The sequence below is a fragment of the Trachurus japonicus genome, chromosome 1 (genome assembly GCF_045865225.1).
Source record: "Trachurus japonicus isolate A0001 chromosome 1, Traja_1.0".
NCBI classification, from domain to species: domain Eukaryota; kingdom Metazoa; phylum Chordata; class Actinopteri; order Carangiformes; family Carangidae; genus Trachurus; species Trachurus japonicus.
The window spans coordinates 18490044-18512630 of NC_140907.1; the positions used below are offsets into that span (position 1 = coordinate 18490044).

The 22587-nt window shown below is 42.2% G+C and overlaps 1 protein-coding gene across 2 annotated transcripts in view; it reads right to left on the minus strand.

The window, feature by feature from the left end:
* doc2g (double C2-like domains, gamma) overlaps positions 1-22587 on the minus strand; it is a 32221-nt gene that overhangs the window by 4731 nt on the left and 4903 nt on the right. For both annotated transcript variants that reach the window (XM_085778354.1, XM_085778345.1), the window contains 6 exons: positions 18161-18270; positions 11247-11373; positions 10884-10940; positions 10027-10151; positions 2261-2342; positions 1918-2014 (listed from right to left, as the gene is read on the minus strand). In XM_085778354.1, coding sequence (XP_085634480.1) covers positions 1918-2014; positions 2261-2342; positions 10027-10151; positions 10884-10940; positions 11247-11373; positions 18161-18270 — 598 coding nt within the window. The remainder of the gene's footprint in view (positions 1-1917; positions 2015-2260; positions 2343-10026; positions 10152-10883; positions 10941-11246; positions 11374-18160; positions 18271-22587) is intronic.

Below are 22587 nucleotides of genomic sequence, written 5' to 3' on the forward strand. Positions count from 1 at the left end.
GGGGGCAGACAAATGTTGTGCAGGATTTGAACTTTTCTTTCAAACGGAATTCCTCACATTTTGTGATAATTGGACTGATAGTCCTTGAACACCTTTGCTTTAAGATAATCCGCTGATATGAAACCCGTTAAAAACATAACTAAAGATGCAGCTTTCAAATTAGTGTCTGTCTTAGTGAAACCTGACGGACCTGTAAATGACTTGCAGTTTTTTCACTAAGCCTAACGACTTTCCCTCAATGTCCTTAGACTTGGATTGAGACTCAGAATGAGATTTGTGTTTCTTGGCACAAAACTTGACTTTGACTCGCCCAACAACAAAGATGGAGCCAACTTCTTCTCTTCCATTTTGATGCCAAATCCAGCGCCTGCACTTGGGCTGTCTCCTGAAAAGATACCCAATATATATTCTATGCGGAGAGGTATGAATCTGCTTGGAACTGATCAGAAACAGTGCAGATTGAAGGTAACATGAGGCCAGGGATTGCTGTGCGGCTAAAAGCCGAGGGACTAAATGAATATACAGTATGTAACTTACAGCTCAATCACTGATTTTCATGATGACATTGACGAAGAATCTGCGACTAATGTGGATCAATCACAGCATGGCCGATACCTGATGTGCTTATTAAGATCAGTACTGGCACTAATAAGATATGACATATCCGATTGCTTCATCCTTACTGGACACTTGATTTTGACGATCTACAGTACAGTGTGTCACGTTTTACGATTTCTGTTTTATCTTTTATAGTTTTGCCGATTTGTAGATGTGAAACACAACTCAAAACCAGACACTTAAATCTGGTTCAGGGGTGAGGATGAAATTCCTCCTCTCTCCTCGTGTATCGATTGCTCTCTCAAGTTATCCACTTGATTTATCGCCTGTGTTTTCTTGTGTACTTTTGCCCTCTCATTTTTTCCTCTCATTGTTCAGTTTTTCCCTCCATGTATCTTTGAAATCTCACCTTTTACCGTCTGACATCCTCTATATCTTCTGTTAAGCCTATTAACCCAGTTGTTATTGCTCTCACTCTCACACTAGCGCAGTGGCATGGCACTTGCTCGGCCCCTTTATCAACTCGCTTTCTCCATTCTTTTTTGTCTCGGTGTCATTTTTCTCCCAGCCTCAATTAACATAACTGTGAGGGCGCTGTAGCCAGACCTGTTATATGATAATGGTCAAGGGAATGGCTGTTATCTGGTGCTCTATGTTAGACATGGCCTTTTCTCCCAGCAGGGCTAATAACTCACTGGGCTTATCTAAACACCGGGCGTCTTCCACTAACCCACCCATCCACTGTCTCACACACACACACACACACACACCCACACACACACACACACACACACATCTGAGCACAGCAAGCACACACACACACACACACACACACACACACACACACACACACACACACACACATAGACATAGACAGAGGAACAACACTTTGATCTGAAGGTCTCCAAGCTCACAGGGTGGTAATCCATTCTCACTGCGAATCCCCACCAGTTACCCATCACTCCCTAAGCTCCCATTGCCGTGATATACACAGCAGGCCATGCCAAAGCTGTTTAGCAGCCTGACGAAGCAGCAGCGATCTGATGTGCCAAGACCATGAAGGATGGGGATCCAGACCAAATGTGTTCCTTTTTGATTTCTAAAGCCTTTCCATTTCCTTTCCTGCTCTCTGAAACTCTCCTTTGCTCGCTCAATCATTCTCCTCAAGCCTCATAATTACCCCTCGTCTCTCTGCATTTTTTTTTTACTCCTCTCTCCGCCCACACTTGGCCTGGTTTTAATGTTTTCTGCAATTGCATTGCTTTCATTCAAGCACTCCGGTATAGTCATCTGCTTTGCCGGTGCGGCTGCTTCCCTCGCGCACCCCTCCCCACCACATCACAGTCTCTAACAGCCTACCTATGAAGTCGTTGCTCATTCCCAAGTCGTAGTCCCACACAGAGATCTCCAGGGTTTTCTTTGCCAGCTGGTCCAGGGTTACTTCGTATGAAAACTCCTGTGCAGGTGGCACACAAGAGCATATTTATATCAATGATTCATAAACACAAGAGTTGAAATGAACTAGATTGGTGCATCTTTTACTGGAAACATGCAGATTGATGCCAGGAACACTTTCAAGGAGATGTCAAATTTGAAAAGGTGTGGTTAATTACACGACAGGAAGTCATTGCATGCTCACTAGACAAATTAAAGAAGCTTCCAGGTGTCTTGTGGTTATTTGTGGAGCGAAAGGCACTTTTACCTCATTGAATTCCGGGTTGAGAGTCTTTTTCTTCACTGTAGTCTTGTACTTGGACTTTTTCCCCATATCTGGCTGCAAGATGCTGAGAAAAACAGAAAAAAAAAACACTCTTCAGGTTGCGTCCAACCTCAGGACAATTAAACTTAAAAGAGCAGTTTGACATAAGAGAATTGGCCAATTTCATTATTATTTCTCAGTGCTAGATCAGATGATTGCTATGCTCTCATGTCTTCCAGTTATAATACATATGTACAGTATATATGTAGGGTGCAGGTTTTTGTGAGTATGTAAATGCAGGAATGTATGTACAAGTAAGGTTGAGGATACATGTCTGTGGCCCTTTGATGTCATGTTTGTAAAAATGTATTTCTCGAGGATGTATGGAAGGTGGAAAAAATCATCCTGAAAAGGACAATAAAATCTAAATCTAATCTAATCTAAAAATGTAACTACAGCCAGTAGCAATTTGCTTATAGCTTAAGGACTGGGCAGAGAGGAAAGAGACATTATATTTAAATCATGTATAACAAATCAGATTCCAGTCGAGCTCTGAAACACTGGCGCACTACTGTAAAGAAATGGAGCCATTTCTCTGCATGCGCAACTGTAAAAACAAGATTTCTAAAAGAGAGATCCTCAAATACATTTTACCTCTCAAACTGGGTCAGAACATTCATTATTTCTGAGATCAAATGAATTAATCCATGAATTTATTATCTTCTGCCCTGCTGTGACAATAACCCTTGCTGAATGGCAGAAACAAAAGGGAGATAGAGAGTTGGCAAAATCTTTTGTTTAAGATAAGTTTGACCCAGAAGTCTTTTGAAGATGAGTTGGGACAGGGAGCCAGTGAAGGAGAGTGAGAGAAAGAGGGAGAGAGAGAGAGAGAGAGAGAGAGAGAGAGAGAGAGAGAGAGAGAGAGAGAGAGAGAGAGAGAGAGAGAGAGAGAGAGTAGACCACAGCAAGATCATAATCATGCCGATGTCAGAGGAGTATACGCTCCGGCGAAGAGGCAACAGAAGGATCGCTAGAGGGCAAAGGGAGTCATCATCAGCATAAATTCCAAGTCAAGATGTTCAGGCAGTGAGATATCTCACTTCTCTTGACTCCTCCCTCGCCACCACCACTAGTGACGAATCCTGGCCTGACAGCTGATGCATGAGATGGGCTTGGGGCTGTCACTGCAGAGCCGGAATCAGAGCGAGTGAAGGATGGAGGGAAGAAGGTGGAGAAGGAACAGGAAGAGGAGGAGGAATTGATAGAAAGCAAGGTGGTGGCACAGAAACTCAAGTTTGCCATCGGTGCTAAAAATGTCATTTTTCTTGATATAAACTGTGCCTTCAGTCCTTCTTTTTGCTGAGAAGTAAAACTGACACAACTTGGAACTATTTTAACCGGTACTGAGCCAGGAGCCTCAGGAACTGAGCAGAATACTGTTTACACCGTCATCTCTTGTAGCTAGTGGTCAGGGAGCAGGAGGAGAGACAGATAAAGCTGAGAGATCACAAGATTTAGATTCACAAGATCACATTAAACCAAGTTAATGTGAAAAGTATTCAACTTTTCTTTCATTGTTGCCTTATTTTCATGAAATAACAGTTGCATCAGAATGCAAAAAAAAACAAACTAAAAACACTTGACTGCGCACAACTCCGTGCTCATTTTCTTAAGGCTCCACTAGCTGCAAAGGTTGGAAACCACTGTCCAGTAAATACACTGAGTATTATTCTGCAGCTGATCTGATTCTGTAACCAACAGCAAAACCTGCATGAATTCACTTTTTCGTGGCTCCTGCACCAAGCTGTAAACACCACATTGGCCTCCCACCTCATTTGTTATGGATGAACATGTTACTTATTCACACATTCAGCAGACACAGGGCAGCATTATCATTCAGCTGGAGTCATATCTTGGACAAATGTAAGTCCAACATTCACTCTCTCTCATTCTCGCTCTCCTCCAGCTCTGGAAGAAAATATGTGATTTTCAGCTGTGTGCTGGCTTTTGGCACAGGGCAGGTAAAATATAGTTTATCAGGGCTTTTTCTCAAAGCAGGTACTTGCTGTAGCTGAAGATTAATTTGGTGGAAGAAGTCAAACAGTTAAATTACAGGTCGTAAAAACCAAAACAATAAGGTAAAAAATGCTAAAATACTTTGGGATGGGGAAAAAGTAAAAGAATTTCAGAAAATGGTCGCAGCTAAGGCACAGCCTCTTTGAGAAAGAACATTTCTTTAAAATCTGAGCGTCCACAGGTATTTAACATAGATTCAACTCATGAAATGTTACCAGACAACGTTTTGTCACCAGTCACAGGCTCAGTTCGATGTTTACTGCATTTTTAAAGGTCATTCTTTCTATAAGCCAATCAGCATTTATCCTCCAAAATACCTGCTGCTCATACAATGGTGTGCCTGTCCTCACAAGAAAAGAAAAGGTAAACTGGAAGAAAAGGAGGAATCAATCGAGAGAGGCGGCCAAACAAAGCCTCTATTTGACCAGCAGCGTGTGAGAGGCTGAGGTGAAAGCCCAGGGGACATCTCAGCTTGAGCTATGCCAAATCGCATTTTACATACGGCTCCGAGGCAGCTCAGACGGGGTAATTCCAATTTCCACAATAACAAAACACCATTTGACGGCAACATTCATCAACAATGATAGCAAAACAAAAATATATTTTGTGCAGAAGCAACCAAACTATGCTCGAATTACCACAGAAGATTCAATGTGAATAATAATTCATAACATGGGAGGCTGGTCCATGGAGATATGAGAGGATTATCCCCTCTGGTTTTTTTGGCAGCCTCCCTTAAAAAAGTAGGTTGTTCACTGCAAAATAAAGAAAACTGTTGTATTCTTCTACTACTTTAACCAGCTTCTTCATTCATGTTAAGAATGACACATAATGAAATGCAATGAAACACACAGCCTCTAATGAACAGGTGTGCATTAAAGTCTTTTTGGTACAGGGCTCGTTGCACGTGTTAAACATATGTTTCATGCATTAATGAACTCTGCTCTCCTCACATTAGTAGACACTGTTCCCACAGTTGACCTATAGATATTAAATTACTGCTAATTTTCAAGTCTTTTCTAGACATTTTCAATCATTTTGACATGTTTGATTTTGTTTGTATTTATGGTGTCTGTCTATTTTTCTATCTTCTCTTTTTTTTAGCATACCTGACTCTACTCATGAGCATATATAGTAAAGGTTATAAGTCACTGTAATCAGTCCTCATGTACATACTAGGCATGAAACTCTCTCCTCCTCACTTGACACTGGAAAAAACTCGCAGTCGTCATTCTGTATCAAATGCATTACAGAGTTCAGCCAAAGCTAATATGAGGGTTTAGTAGGCTGAGCTGGACAAATCAGGTATATTCTTCTACTTCACAATCCCTCCGCTGCAGTCGTGCTTCTACACTGAATTTTATAGTAACAAGAAAGGAATTAAGGAAGATATGCGCTTCGCCTTTATCATCGGATAGCTCTACATTTCGGGAAATATGCTTACTCGCTTTCTTGCTGAGAGGTGGATGAGAAATTCAATGTGCATAGGCAGATTTTGGAACCTTTAGTCTGAGTCAGGCTAGCTGTTTCCTCATGCTTTCAGGCTTTATGCTGTACTAAGCTAATTCGCTGTAGGCTATGGCTTCATGTTTACTGTACAAACATGAGAGTGGTATCGGTCTTCTTATCTAACTCTCTGCATAGAAAAGAAGCATATTTCCTGAAATGTCTTACTATTCCATGTGTATATGTGAAAATAAAATGAAATGACCCAACAAGTGCTTGGACAGAACAGGGTTTTAAACACAACCCGAAACAGCAACAACAACAGCAATGCACAAGTCTACATTATGCACTACTCACAAAATGTTAGGGATATTCGGCTTTTGGATGAACTTGTAACAGGTGAATTTAATTCGACCTTTTCTAAACTTTTGAATGAACATGTCCAAATGTTCAATGTTCCAGTACCACAACATGCTGTTCTCTAACAAGGTGATGAACCACAAAAATCACAGCACTTGTCTGATCCATAAATCGACCACTAAATGTTCTGGTTCAATGACAGTTTGCATTGAAACAGTCGTTTTCATCACGCTGTTCACATTCTGACATCACGAGACCAAGACGACACTTAACAATCCATCGACATGGTCATCATCAGCAGGTTGAACAGAGACACAGAAAGACTGGGAGGCAGAGAAGTTGACGTCCTTTGGCCACATGACAAGACATTGAAACATTGAGATTTTTTGCTATGGTGTGCAGTGCACCACTGTTGTTAGCTTTTGTTTCAATACATTGTTCATCATAAAGAGGTTACCATTCTATACTTCTACTTAAATGCCCTACTTTAATGATATAATATCACTTTGGCATAGACTTTTTACATTTCACCCACAAGTCGAATATCCCTTACTTTTTGTGAGAAGTGCATACATCAAGCAGCACATGACAAACATGACATTTGCCCCAGAGGCTGCTTTATGTACAGTCACATGACAGTTACAGCTCTCTAACTGGTTGAGTCATGGACAACTGGTACCTATAACAGCATTGTGACAGCAGAAACAAAGACAAGAACAAGAGCATCCCTGTAAATGAGACAAAATAAAAACCCAACACAGATACACTGAGATGTGACAGGGGGAGATGATCTAGAGGGAACTGATGATAAATAAAAAAGACAGAAAACGTCACTAAACCAAAGAAGTTATGATACAAAGATGTAAAAAAAAAATGTGATAGAGAAGATAAGTGACAACTGGAAAAGAAGAGCTAAAAATACGCCTGCTGCAGAGAGAGTTGTGACTTTCACTTTACACAAGTGTTCAGAAGCAGAGGGAGAGAGAACTAATACTGTAAAGCATGGCGTGTGCTCTGTCAGCAGGAAATGTCTGACATGTTTTTCCACTTTTTTCTGCCTTCACATCTTTTTTCCTTGCAGAATATAAATATATATACCCAGCATACACAGTGTATACATTTTACGTAATGTGTGATGAGATGCCCCACCCCCTCTAACCCCCCGCCCCACGCCCTGTAGTATGTAAACTCATTCAGCCTTTAAAATGCTAATTTGTCCCATTAAATGGAAGACAAATTAGTTCTGAGATCATTCTGACCTTGTGTCACTTGAATGGCTTTGAACAGCTGATTGAGAGTCACAGAGACAAAAAGACCAATTGGAACCGACTGAACAAATGCACAGATACACTTGCACAACACACACACACACACACACACACACACACACACACACACACACACACACACACATAAAGACAGTATGAACACTGAGTGATAAGCATCAAGTTCAGCTTTAGCTACAGATTCCTCAGGAGGTTTGCTGGTGTCACAGCTGCAGGACAACATCAAACTGACAGTGGAGTAATTCAAAAAGCCTCTCGAGCAAATTCACTGCTATGTCAACTTAATTCAGAGTTCAGTACACTCTAGAGATGTAATTCACCTGTGCCAGCGATACAGTCAATCCCATTCCTTTGTTAAAGTAAAGTTCACTAAAACTTCAGAGCATAAATTATTGATGGTGTTAGATCCTTTAGTGTAAACCACCGAAGGATGAATGAAGGGAGCGACTCATTCTCTGCAGACCATTAAACCGAGGTAAACGCCGAGACAAAAACACTGAAGGCAACAAAAGGAAACTCTGGCGGAGAGGCAAATAAAAAAACCCCAACTGACTATGTCAGAAATAAGAATTGGATCACAGCAGTGGCTTAAACATATTGTGTAAACTGAAGGAGTTTGGATAAAAGAGAAACAGCCGGTGCAAGGATACAGAACAAACACAGCAAAATACAACAAAGCCGGTAAGGAGAAAAGAAAGAGAGAGGAGAAAGAGCTAGATACACTGCCAGCATATGTTGCATTTTCTAAAATGCTCAAAAACACAACTTCATAATAGGCTGATAAAACACAAGGTGTCACGTCTAAAACAAATCAATACCTTCAGGAGAAAGAAGAAAAGAAAAACGTGTCTAGAAGATAAAAAAGAATTTTTCTCTTTTCACAAGACGTGGGCCTCTTCTCATCTCTCTCTGCAGCGATTCATAAGACCTTCAAAATCCCAATACTGTGGCTGTATATTGATAGGTTTTGCCCACCTTCTACAACCCACTGAAAAAAAAACAACCTCAGATCAAAATATTTTCAATCCTGTCATTCTGGCTTTCTATTTGATTCAGTCCTTCAGACTTCTTAGGATGAAAAAAGAGTGTGTGGTCATCCAGTCTTGAAAAATACAGAACGTGGAACCCTCTCTACAAATCTGGACACCTACAATGTTAGGGTGCAGAGGATCTCAAAGGGAGTTGCAATGCACATGATGACGATGTTACATGCAGTCCTTAGTATAAAACAAGCTCACTGGATGTTTTAAGTTCCACTCAGGAGAAAAAATGCATAGTTACGAGGATAAATATTATTTTTATATTAGTATGAGATGTATATATATATATATATATTGTAATACTTTGTAGTATGTGGACCCTAGGAAGAGGCAGCTAATGGGGATCTGAATAAAGAATAAAGAATATTAACGTGCAATGTTAGCATTTTCTGATTCTTTTATGGTCATCCTCAGGCCTTACAAATCAGTTATTATTAAACTTTAAATGGCTTTAAACCAATAAAACTATTTTGCAGAAAAAACAAACAAACTTTAGAGCCCTTAAAACTTTCTTTTCAACTGCCTGGAGCTGCTTCCACCTCAAAGCCTCCCACTGTTGGAGGTGGCGTTGGTTACAGGATCGGTTGTCCTGTGTGGGAGCTCTCAGTCCTTGCACTATTGGTATTTAAGTGCAGCAGGCAGATTGGAGATTGAGCTGTGTGGGTTTTATCTGTAATCACTCATGCCTTACAGGCAGGCTGGCTCAGGTGTACAGAGTTGGACACTTGCCTCTCCCTGGTTCTGCGTTTTAAACTTTGAAGAGATGAGAAGCTGAGAAAATCAGCCTCACTGAGTGGTGCAACCTCTCAGACTGCAATCAGACACCTTCCTCGTGTCTTAGAGATTGTCCCAGAATCATCCCACTTCAGTTCAGAGGGGCTGTTCGGAGTTGTGATCATATTGTTGATCTGCTTGTTGCCCGTTGTGCTGTTTAAGGTCAGACATACTGATGCTGCTGACTCTCCATCCCTGCCCCTAACACAAACAAGGCCCTGGAATTTGACTCGTGTATGTGCAGTTTCTTACTGCAGGTTTGTGGGTGTCGTGTCAGAAGAGGGCATCTGGCTACTCCCCCTCAAGCTTGTCAGCTGCGTAAAGGGCAAAGGATGTGTGAAGCAGAGCAAAGATTACACAGTGTAACTCTAGGCTTTGTGAACCTTCTTCTTCTTCCTCTAACCTCCAATACACTATGGACACAGGTGACAAAAGTATATATGTTCAAAAAGTCAGTACTAAATAAGCTTGCTCTCAAGGGTTAGTGCAGTTGGAAAAAATAATAATAATTAGACATCCCTTTGAACTGCTGCTAATGATTAAGATGTGGTTCATGTGAAGTTTCTTTAGTTATTGTTAGAAAGAGTTTATTCATGATTATATAAGAAAAACACTGACTCCTCTCATGAGACAAGACATTGCATTGAGGAAAACAACAGAGTCACATCCACACCCTGAGTTTGAGCATCACACCATATCCAGCATTAGCACAAACCGCCAGGATAGCTGCGTATGAGCATAATTTGTCGAATACAAGGTTCGTTCATGAATATCTGGCGTGACTTACATTTTAACGAAGGGGTCCGAATAGCCGTTGGAGTCCATGGCGGCCAGATGGGCGCAGCGTATGATACCGACCATCAGGCAGCCTTTCTCTGTGTTATAGCACAGCGACACCAGGATGCGGCCGCGCTGGGGACACAACAAACAACAGTGTCAGACACAGACACACACACACGTGTTCCCATTCTGATGTTTCTCTCTTCAGTGAACGCACACACACAACGGAGACATCCGGCAGCAGCACGTTTCTCAAAACACATTTCACTTTTTTCCACAATAAACATAAAATAAAAAAAAAAACAGATTAAAATGAAATTAAAACTAGTTGTAATTACTACTCAGAATGTGTATTCTCGCGGGCAACAGGAATATTCAGATTGAAGCTTGTAATTAAAGGCCTTATCTGAGTCAGGCAAAATGACACTGTTCCCTTCTCCTTTTAATCTCCAGGTTGAGCCGAAAACTGAATATAATCAGAGACCTGAAGCTATTAGCCTCTGTCGCTAAAATCATGAAGAGGAATGAGATAACGTCATCCAGAGGAAAAAAAAACACTGGAGTGACACAACTGTGTGATTCATGAAATGTTGGTACACTGTGTCCATGTGAGTAGTTTCCCTTCACACCGGTCTATTAAAGTTCATTCAGCACACATACTGTATACTCATTAAAAAAACCTTGATTAAAACTATTTTTTTCTCCTTTGTGATAATGGAAATAAAAGATAGATTAGACTTGCTGAGAAGATAAGAAAATGTATTAGACATAAAAAAGTAATGGGAAATTACAATTATAAGACATGTTTTGGCTGGAAAATGGTAATAATTAGATTGGTGATGATAAAGCTGATGATATTATTACCTCCTCCTCTGACACAACGGCTCCCTGCTCCACCGTTTGATTGTTAGTTTCTTTATTCTGAAACGGGAGAAGGAGAGAGGAGGGTAAGAGAGAGAGGGAGAGAGAGAGAGAGAGAAGCTGGTTATAGCCTACAGAGCATCCAGGTGAATATCTATTACTCAATATAATGTAGCATTTGAAATTGATGTCTGATACCCCTCAGGGAAACATGCACAATGGAGAGATAGGACACATCTTGATATATATATGTCCACAGAAACCCATTTACTATGTGAACAGTCGATGCACGGCCACACACACATACTCAAACACACACACACACACACACACACACACACACACACCCTCACACACGTAATGTACCTGTGCAATTCTTTCCAGACCCATATTGTAGCGCTTGTTCTCGCCCTCTTTCAGTTTCTTCAGAGCCACTCTCACCTCTCCGATGAATTCATTTCGTCCAAGCCTGTCCATGTCACACACACACAGCCTTGAAACACAAACCAGACACACACACACACACACAAGCACAGGGAAACAGAAGAGACAGAAAAGTTACAGATGAACCTTGCCCCTGTGAAACAAGTGAAGACTGTGCCAAATACATCCAAAGCGCGTCTGAAAATCAATCAGCAGCCTCATGAATAATGATAAATTGAACGATCGCTGAGGATTTCAATCACTTCCCTCTTGGCTGTTACTCCATCAGACACTAATTTATCGTCACTGAAACATGTGAGAGGAGACAAAGTGTGTTTGAAGCAGGTAATCGTGTTTCATCTGGAGCTCAAAGCACAAACTGATTCCATGTTGTACACAGGTAGAAGAAATTAATGGGACCACTGTCAAGTCATTTGCATAGATGGTGCGTTGTTTATATCTGAAGTGCTTGAGTGTGCTAGGACTGAGTGTGGAGATGTTTTGTGATACTCTATAAATTATGACAGAATAATACAGACTAATCTGCCAGGCTGTTTATGAGCTGTGCTCTCTCACTGCTGCTGTTTCTGCAGAGGCGCAGTGGAACTGATGAATTTTTACTGATGTTTGTGTCGATCAAAACAGGCAGTCGCCCGTCTGATGGTTGAAGGTTGCCTGCATAAATGTAAATGTCTGTGTGCGTATGTGTATGTGTGTGTAGTCTGAAAATGCTAACAAGATGAAGTTAATAAATCAAACTGATAACTAGATGAAACCAGTATATCGTGTTAGATTAAAAGTGAGATGTTGTCAAAGTTCACATTTTGAGCACACGTGTCTTCAGCCTATCATTGTTTCTGTTTCTGGTTATGTATTCATGTGGCTCAGTGTTGTATGTTGATCAGTGACATAGTGTGAAGATGAATTTCCCTATGGGACAATAAAGGCATTCTATCTATCTATCATTCACTCCGCAGGAGGTTAAGTCAGTCAAAGTCATTAGGCTTCATCCTCTGAGGAGCAGGAATGTCTGTGTTAAATGTAATGACAGCCAGTCGAAGTGTGTGGTTGTGGCAGAATGCAATTCCCATTCAACAACTGATAACAACATAATGTATCATATTATTTCCTTTGATTGGCTTTATTCTATTTTTCATGTTGAATTTCAGTAAAAAGATATTCAGCTGTTGATTAAACTTTTGATATTTTGTAATCCAATATCTTATTTTAATCACACTTCAGCATGTAGTCTCAACCTGTGAGTGCTACGGTTTCTCCATATTGTATGTCAAGACAAAAGTAGTTATGTTCTCAAGACTCAAGACTCAAGACTACTTTATTAATCCCTTAAAGGGCAATTCCATTTGGTGGCTTGCACACCACATGCTCATAGCACAAACACATAACAGCACAAACACACACATAACATAACAGAGAAACCAGGAAAGAAAAAGAGAGTTGGCAGCTGTGTGCAAAGTCTGCTAGTTGCATGTAAGAAAATGAATAAATACATCATTAAAAATAGGAATTCTAATAAATATCACCATTAAAAGTACATCTCTAAGTCTCTGGGTAAAAGAAAAGAAATATATAAAAAGTACACAGTACCCAGTGCACGCCACATGCATCACACAATTACAGTAAAAAAATTCACATAGTTTTGTTCAGCAGTCGGACAGCAGAGTGAACGAAAGACCTGGACAGACGGTTGCTCCTACTAGCAGGCTGGGCAAAACGACGGCCCGAAGGCAAGAGTAAAAATTCATTTGCCAAAATGTGTCCAGGGGTGTTCAAAATACGATGTGATTTCCTCACTACCTGTTGCTCCCATAGAAAACCTAACTCTCTCTGTTTAAGCCCAATAATCTTTGAGCAGGTTTTCACAACACTGTTGTGTTTGACTGTTTTTGTCCTTAAGTGACAGGTTGTGAACCAACAGATAAAAGAACAAGTTAAAAGACTTTCAATGATTGATAAAAACAACAGAGAATCACTGGGCTGACAGAAAAATAATTTAACATCCGAAGGAGATGAATGTTCTTTACATAAAGTGTCATTTAGTGCAACTTCATTTCATTACCCCAACCTTCAACCACAACTGTCTGATTTCTATTCTGTATCTATATTTGCACAGTGCATTTTAAGAAGACAAGTGTATTAATATCTTCTTCTATAGGGCTACGGTGGTGTAAAATGATTTCTTCCACAGAGTGCACTTATTCAAACTTATGCCGATGTGTGATGGAGGGTGAATATTCGATCAGCTAAGGCAGCGTCTTCACAGCGCATCACCTGCTACAATATTCTGTCTGTGCTCCAATATTCCCAGATGGATTGTTGCTGCCCTTGATTTCTTTCTCGCTCACCACTCTCTATTCTCAACCTCTCGCTCTCTCTTCACAGGCAGACACACACACACACACACACACACACACACACACTCACACACCTTCCACCTCTTCCTGTTCTCTCCCTGTCCTTCTGACATTTGGACGTTTGACATGCTGGTTCCAGCCTTTTAGTCATAACTGATGAGTATCTCCAGCAGAAGCTTCAGAATAACTCTGACTCACGACCACAGCTGTCAGATGATTTATGGGGCCTTTGCTCTGTCATACATGTTGGGGAGCCTGTGATGAGACGGAGGATGTGGTGAAATGTGACACCAGTTTTCTCGCCTAAACTTTTGGCTTCCACTCCACTGCAAATACACCATCCGTTCCCTCACACCCTCTCCCACAATTTTCCGGCTTTAAGAATTCCTCTAAAAACCCAAACAGATGCTCATGGAATCTGTTCAACGTGTGGTGCCAAATCTGGTGTGGAGTCGCTGACAAAATCTATCTCCTGAGTTTTGATTAGATTAGCGGGGTGTTTTAGCGTGTCCGCGTGGTGTCTGTACTTGTGAAAGTATCTCTTTAATGGTCTCGCACAAGCAGAGGAGTGTCAACAGAAGATGACATTGATGACATCAACGATGACCTTTGCAGTTTTGGGGAAAGATCATTAGCATGGAAATAAAGACCTCAGTTGCATTAGCTGCATTCCAAACTTTATTGAATCCCCATTAGCCTGCCATTGATTTGTCATGCCATATTGCATTTAATTCCATGTTAAAGGGATTTGTGTGATTAAAGGCTTAACTCTATATTTGGGCATTACTTCATGTTCCCAAATATTAATTGAACTGTTCAAGTCAATGTGAATGATACAGTAAGTCAAATGCCAGATAAAATACTTAAGACTTTAATGTTGTGCAGATAAATTTCATGGGCTTGATTTTTCGGAGAGAAATTGCAGCAGGACATATGTTTAATGCCTTTAAAGATGCAGAACTGGCTTGAATATCAGTTCTTTGTTGAACATTAATGAACTAATTTCCCATGAAAAATCTGAGTCTGTACTGTACTACACTACACAGATGTGTTAAATATACTCAATCACAATGCTAACATGCTTAGGTTTAGAAGGTATATAATATTTGTTTTACCACGTTAGCATGCTAATATTTCCTGATTAACATAAACAACATGCTAATCTTTGGGCTGATGTCATCAGTTTGCAGGTACTGGCTCATAAACCAAAAATATGGGTTAATTAACATGTTTAACTCAGGATTGCACAAGAAGAAACATGGGGGATAATCGACACCATTAGGATTCAGACTAACCAAACGAAGAACAAAACACCTCCAGTTTTAAACACAACTCACAAGCCAACGTCTTACACTTCAGCATTTTTATTCTTCCTCAACATATCAGTTGAGGCGTCCATCAGCCTCACCTTCGTAATCAAGAACTAGATTTGTCCCTATATCTCCAGAGCCGAGGACAGTGCAAGTCTATTACAAAGACCGACAGAGGGATGGAGAGATAGAGGGAAGAAATTGAGGAGACAGGCCAGACCTGGCACGACATCATGCTGGTAGTTCTTAGCACACACACACATACACACACACAAACACCCTCGATATACCCGGCTCTCATCACAACACCTCCACATGCCCCATCTCTCCTCTGTTCACACACAGCCTGATAATCACTTTAGTGATAAAAGCCACAAGGAGCCTTAAATATGAGACTCTCCCCAAGGTATGCGTTCATGCACAATTCACCTCAATTTTTTGCGCATTAAAGTGCACATAAAAGGGGTTGTCATTAAAATGAGGGGGAGGACTGGGGCTCCAAATTATCACTGTCACTGCTTTCCAAATCATTTGAAACATTGCCCATAGGCAGAGGCAGACTGCAGAAACTGATAGGGAAATTTAGACCTAATCTTAAAATCGTGTCAGCTTCACTGCAATAAAACAATCTTCAGAGGAACTCAGTTTGTCTCGTATTCAGACTTCAAAGGACGCTGATAAATCTACTTGTTCCCGCAGCAAATTCCTTTTTGTTTCAGGTATTTTTCTAGAAGCTTGTGATGGCTCAGTCTGGAAACAAGCTGACTCCTCAGAGATAAGTAAAAAAAACTTTCTTTCATATTCTTTAATACAATTAAGATTTTTTTTTTTACAATTTAAGATTTAATAACACACCATATAACTTGCCATAATGGAGATTTTTCTTTCCACATTGGATTCCAATTCAGCTGACTTTTAGCTCAAGACCTGAGCACCTCAGGCAGCCTCACTGCACCAATTAAAGGATTAGCCTGTATGAGGCCAACCGTGACGTCTGGATTGAGGACAGCAGTTATTAGTTTACTCAGTTGGTTCGCTCTTACTGTAATAACAAACTGGACCTCTAGTGGGTCTTACAGATGAAGTCAGCATACTGACGAATTAAATTGTTGAATACAGCATTAAGAAAAATGAATACTGTTACAACCTATTTTCCTTGAAGCCAAGTCACAACCAGCATCTATTTCGCGCTCCTTTTCTATTTAGGTGTAATTTGCCTCAGCATAATGGCTGTGCATAACAGTGTAACTGCAAATGAGTGAATAAATAAAATATAAATACTGTGTATAATGCACAAATCCAGTCTTCTCCTTCCACTGTGTGTGCTACATAACTCTTTTTACATTTGTCCTCCTGTAGAACGGACTCGACACCAAAGAAATTTTTAATGACTCAAAAGTTCTTGGCTGTATTCCAGCTTTTATCACCGACTCTGATGTTCAGTGCCAGCGAGTAAGAAACTTCTTTAATGCATCCGAATGAAAACACTGCTTGTGGAATTGGTTTGGTCTGACTGCAGTATGGCCCAGTTTAGCTGTAACCCGTTCTCCGTCCAGCCCTTCAGGCCGGTCTACAAAGAGGCAGAGTCTCCTCCTGCTCCACCATGCACAGAGCATGAGGATCACAGAGTACAGCATCCCCCTCCCTCTGTGTCCTGCTGAGAGTGTCGGAGCGGGAGGCAGCAGGGTACAACCCAATGTGTAAACATCTCTCCAGAGATCCTCCTATGTGTCTCTCCGTTCTCTGACTGCTCGCTGCTTTCTGTGGAGTAATGAGAACAAAGTCTGTCTGCTGGCTGAGGTATCTCGCTGGCGCCTGAACACATCCTAAGAGAGTTTGAGCAGATTTTCCTCCTTTCTCTATCTGCCCCCCACTCCCACTCCCACCCCCAAACACTGCTTCCCTGTCATATCTTTTCATTCATTCCCTCTTGTTGGCTGGTTGTCTTCACATATTTCTCTGTCCTCATTCTTTCATTTATTGGCTCCCTTTTGAATGAATTCCTCCACGTCACCCGCCTTTCTGCTCAGCTAAGTGAACTTCCTCATTCATCATGTTATCCATCTCACCACTCCATGCCACTCTTTCCACTCCTCTCTATCAACTGACCCTTGGATTCTCTCCATCCCTCTAGTTTGTCATCTTCCTCATTCTTGCCCCACCTACTTTCCCCTTCCACACCACCTTATCTGTCACTTGACATCATTCACGCTTTTCCTCCTGCTCTCTGTTGATCTTGGCAGTCTCTCTCTCTCACTTCATCTCATGTTTGACAGTGGTCACACTCCTCCTCCTCCTCCTCCTCCTCTTCCTCATTTTGGCTGCCCAGAGCCCTCCTGCTGGTTTGTGTCTGTGAGCTATGTCCTTGAACAGAGGTCACGTGGTTTCCTCTAGATTGAGGGGTCTCTCCTCAAGCTGCTGTGCGCGTGTGTGTGTATACGTGTGTGTGGGGAGGGAGTGTAAATGCTATTTCTGAATGTGCATGTTTCTAAAAGCTCAAGGACGTGTGTTGTTTGCATATGTGTGTGTGTGTGTGTGTGTGTTTGTGTGTATCTTCTCTATTCACAGAGGAGGGGTCATGCATGTTCTTCTCTGCCAGTGATTGCCCTTGACATACACACAAGAGGATAAACACACACCTGACTGCCTGCACTTGTGTGTGCGTGTGTGTGTGCGCGTGCATTCGTGCTCTTGTTTCCTCAGGATAAACAATGCCATCCAACCCTATTATGAATCCGCTGAGCAAACTGACACTGATTGCACGCTGTGCACACATTCACAAACAAAACACAAGCGAAACTCCGTCGCTGTATCAACTTACGCACGCACATGACACAAGTGCGTCAGACTTTTTGGGCCAAGATGGCGATGCTTGACCTCAATCGCTCCATATGGGGAGCACTGTGGGGAGGAGTGGGGGAGGAGACTCGCCGCGCAGCCAACACCTGAGCAGTTACTGCAGCAACAGCAAATGGAACAGTTGGCTGGCATCGCCCGGTCGCAATAATGAATTACCTGGAAAAGCCAACTGGGAAGCACAGACGGCTGCTGGCATTCCACCCGAGGATTGGAAGCATGAATCTTCATCCTCCGCATAATAAACTGGTCACTTGGCTGTCTGGGGAACAGTGCTAATTGCTGGCCAGAGAGTAGCTAAGAGCTGAGCACCTACCTGAGCGTTTTGGTGGTCATGTCAGCCGCTGTGATGCCATGATACACTAGCGTTTCGTTCCACACTGGGTTCAGCGTATTCTTCAGGGTTTTTGTGCGTAGCTTGTTTGCCTGAGGAGGAAGAGAGGGAGACAGATGAAAAGAAATGAATGGAGAGGGAAGGATGAAAAGAGTGAGGAATGTTTAAAGGCTAAGGGAGCAAATCCATCAGATCAAAATGAAAGAATAAAAGATCATGGAAAGAGGAAGCAAAACAGAGGGGGACACTAAAAAATCATGAAAGAAGGGGAGAGAGAACAAGAGCAGAGGACATCATTTATCTCCGTCCCTCAGGAAATCGCACACATCTGCTGCCGACTTTGTAGAGGAGAGCGAGAGGACACACGGCTTCCCTCACCTCACCTGTCCGTCTGTCTCCTCCCTAACATGATAAGGCAGTGCATTAGCGCTGGCCAGACCTCCAAAAACAAGCACTCTGCCTCAAACACAACACTGCACAGCAGCCAATTAAACTGCACAACACAATCAGCATGAAAAATTAAAGCTTTCCAGGAGAGGAAATGCCCAAAAGCCCCTAACAGCTTCACCATCCATAAATAAAGTTTGCAGCCATTGGTGCCTCATTCCCTCAGCTGCCTTCAGGATGGGTTCATCTTGTTATGGCTTTTATTTTAGATTATCTTTTGTATTTATTTTACTGTTGAATAATCCCCTCAAGAAATCGAGTTTGCACCCCCACCCCCAAAAAATGCATTTTTTACTGACTCCCAAGGTAAAAACCTGCACACAAATCCTGCAAAAGCCAAACACCTGGCTCAAATGACAGCGTCACAAACCCATTGTTGTCACAAAATATAGGTTACAAAGACCTTGTGGAACCAAAAGCAGAACTAATTGGCTCTTCTGTAGGACAGGCTACTTGACAGTTTCAAATTTATGCCAGTTTTTTATTTTTACATTTCTGCATAGAGAAAAATAAATCTGGGTGATATAACTTTTTCCTGTGTGCATTAGAGCTCCATTGTTATCCATAAATCTCTTCAGCAGAGAGCTTCCCCATTGCACTGGCTGGTATGATACTTGATGATGAACATGGGCACTGTAGTTCATTTTGAGTCAACCACATGTACAGTACACTGCCCTGAAGCTATGAATATTCACTGAAGCACTAAACTGTATTAACCCACATCTGAAAATAGTGAAGAAAAGGTTGAAAAATGACACTGAAGGGACACTCAGCTGCCCAAACAATGCTATTAACTCCTAAATTTACCCCACGCTCTTTCTTTTTACTCTAATAACTACAGTGATTGTCTGTTTTTTTTAAAGCCTCTGTGCCGGAAACAGCCAGAGGCTTTTTGTTTTCAGGTTGTAAGTTTGTCCCATTCTTCTGGGGGCAAAATCATAATAACAGCATGACAGAACTGTTTTGACATAAAAGTCCACTTGGACCGAAGGATGAACTGAGCAGATCTTGACGGTCAAAGGTCAATCTCATGATGAGTTCAAAAACATTGTTTTTGGACTTGTGAATGCAATACGTCTGTTGAGCCTTGAGGGAATCCCGTCAAATCTGACACCAGTGTTCACTCAAAGGTCAAATGATTAGATATTGGTGGTCAAAGGTCAAAGGTCAGTGTGACCTCATAAAATGCTTTTTAGCTATGTATTGCTTAAAGCAGATATCAGTGGAATGTTTTTGTTAATATAAGTCCTAAATAGTCCTATTTTCCGTCAGCAATCACTTACATGAAGTATTTCAGCCTAAACACGAGTCTCTCCGTCACTCTGCTCTGCTGTAACCCGAGGAGAAAATTTTCCTTGTGGGATACAAGTGTTATCCAATGAGGGGAGAGAACGGCATGAAGGGCTGTGTGTGCAGCCAAGGGATGCGCATGAATGTGGTGACGTAGCACGAGGACCAATTGATGCCTGACAAGGGCGGGGGCTGCTAACTCATGGTGCGTTCAAGGAAACTCGTACTTTGTGTTTTTCCTTCCTGTGAAGTCATACCAGTTCGATCTGGTACGAGTTCACGGGTCGGAAGTTACGAGTGGCCGTTATAGGGAACTTTCACAGACAACAGGACGGTAAAAACACGAGCTACGGGTTACCTGGAACGCTACCAAGTCGTAGTTGTGACTTGAAGCTGTAACTTACGGTTTCAAAAGCCTGCCTTGAACACAGCATTAGCCGAAATGGCCGTGCCGCTGTTATCTGCTTTAAGACTTCACACAGAAAATTTCACACAATTTTTTTTTTTTTTTAAATGACTCTGGATGAACAGGGTAATTAATGTTATCCCAAACTAGTTTGAACAAAAAACTAACGCAGCATCAGTGACCCACTGGAAGAGATTTTCAGCCTCACAAGGAACTAATGGGCTCAGGGCTGAGACCTGCAGACAGGCTGAGGGAGTCTGAAAGCACTGTGATGCAGACTCACACATCGTTTTAATATGGCAAGTATTGACAATGAGGGAAAAACTGGCATATTACTTTTTTTTTTTTTTTTACTACCCACAAATATGCAATATGCAAAATGGGCGTAAATATTAAATATTACAACATTAAAATTGTATAGTAATAGATGATTACTCAATTATTCATTATATAATAATAAAACATTGCCTGGGGGCATACTTTTACTTTCAGAGGTGTTGCTTGCACCAGTGGAGGTCATGCAGAATTATACTGTGTATATAATCTGAAAATCCAGCTGGTAGGAAAAGTGAGTTGCCTATTCTCCAACAAATTTCTGCCCATGTCTGAAGCTTGACAGATAAAAAAATAAACTTGATCTCCCTCTCTTCATTTTTTCCCCCTTTCTGCCACAGTCAGCCTCTTGCTACAATGCCTCCGGGCCAGATGCTGCACCCTCTCTTCTATATTCTCTCTCTTGGCCTGTTTTTGTCCCCCACATCCCATTGTTCTGCCTCCCCTCTATATACCTCCTTTTCCTCCCATCACTGTCCTCTTATTAATTCTCTATTTTCTGCTGGGAACTTTGGGCTTATCTATGAGAGTCAGCCCTCCAGAGCCCCCTTCACGAAGAGAACAAGTGTTTTTGATTCATGTCATTTGTTTGATTCATTAATGTGCAGGAGGAGCCTTGCACAGGCAGAGTCACGACTCTCTGTGATGTTGCACAGCTGCATGTGTGCCAGCACAACTCAAGAGAACAAATATTTCACATATAACCATCGTTCCTTATTGACTGAACTGGGTTTGTTTTCTGAGCACATCTCAAACCACACACTCCATCTACAAACATTTAAAACAGTAGCTCCCTCTCCCTGCCCTCTGTGCCTCCATTTTCCCCCACACCAGTGCTTTTCATCTGTTTCTAAATGTTTTATCTCTAGCGCTCCATCTGTCCATCACACTCTCCCTCCTTTCTCCTCGTTTGTCTGCACAGATCTTTTTACTTATTACGTGCTCCCTCTCTCTCTATCAGTCCCCACTTCCCGGAGCAGAGAGCGAACACTGTCCGGCTGCGGGTGGATTTCTCCTGCACCTCTGATTAGGAATGTGCAGAGGAAAACACCAGGAACCACTGTGTTTGTGCCTGTTTGTGTGTGAGACAGAGAGAAGCAGTGATAGAGAGGGTGGGAGGGGATGAAGGGAGCATCTCTGCATGACTGTGACTAAAGCCTTAGCATGTGTCTGCATATACGCAAGGTCATGCGCCGCATGTGTTGCAGCATGTGTTTGACACCGCAAGACAGCCTGCTTGACTGTATACCGCAAGAGCGTGTGCTTGAGGACGCCGGCGAGAAAGGAGTACAATGCGTGGGGGACCGAGGGGGACGTGCACGTCTGCTCTCAATATTTTGACAACTGGGTTCTCCACAGAAACCGAAACCTTTTGTGTTTGGGATTATTCATCGTAACGTGTCTGAATGTGGACATGAGTCGGTGGGCGAGCGCGCATCTCGCATCCTCACATCTTCGGGTGCACGCTCCCACTTTTCAAGTGACGTTCCCACCCACCCACCCCACCACCACCCCCACTCCCCCTTCTGGTGGGTTTTATACAAACGGAGCTTCACGGCTACTTACCTACTTATTGACGCTTTCTCTGCGTGTCCCCCCCAAACACCACCACAACTCCACTCCCACCCCCCACCCCACACCATCAACACTCGCCTGTTGACGTGAGCCGTGTAACAATCCTCCCTGTTTCCATGACAACCACCTGCTGCTGTCCTCCCCTCATCTGTCTCTCCCTCCCTCCATTTCTCCATCCCCACCCCACCACCTCCTCCTCCCCCTGTCCTCACTCTCAGTTGTCTCCCTTCTTCTTTCCACACACTGTTGGTATTTCAAGGTCAAAGAGGGTCACAGCCAGATAGCGAGATAGAGACAGAGATACGGGTGGGAAGTGGGGAAGGAGAGAGAGATAACAGTGGGAAAGAAGACAGACAGA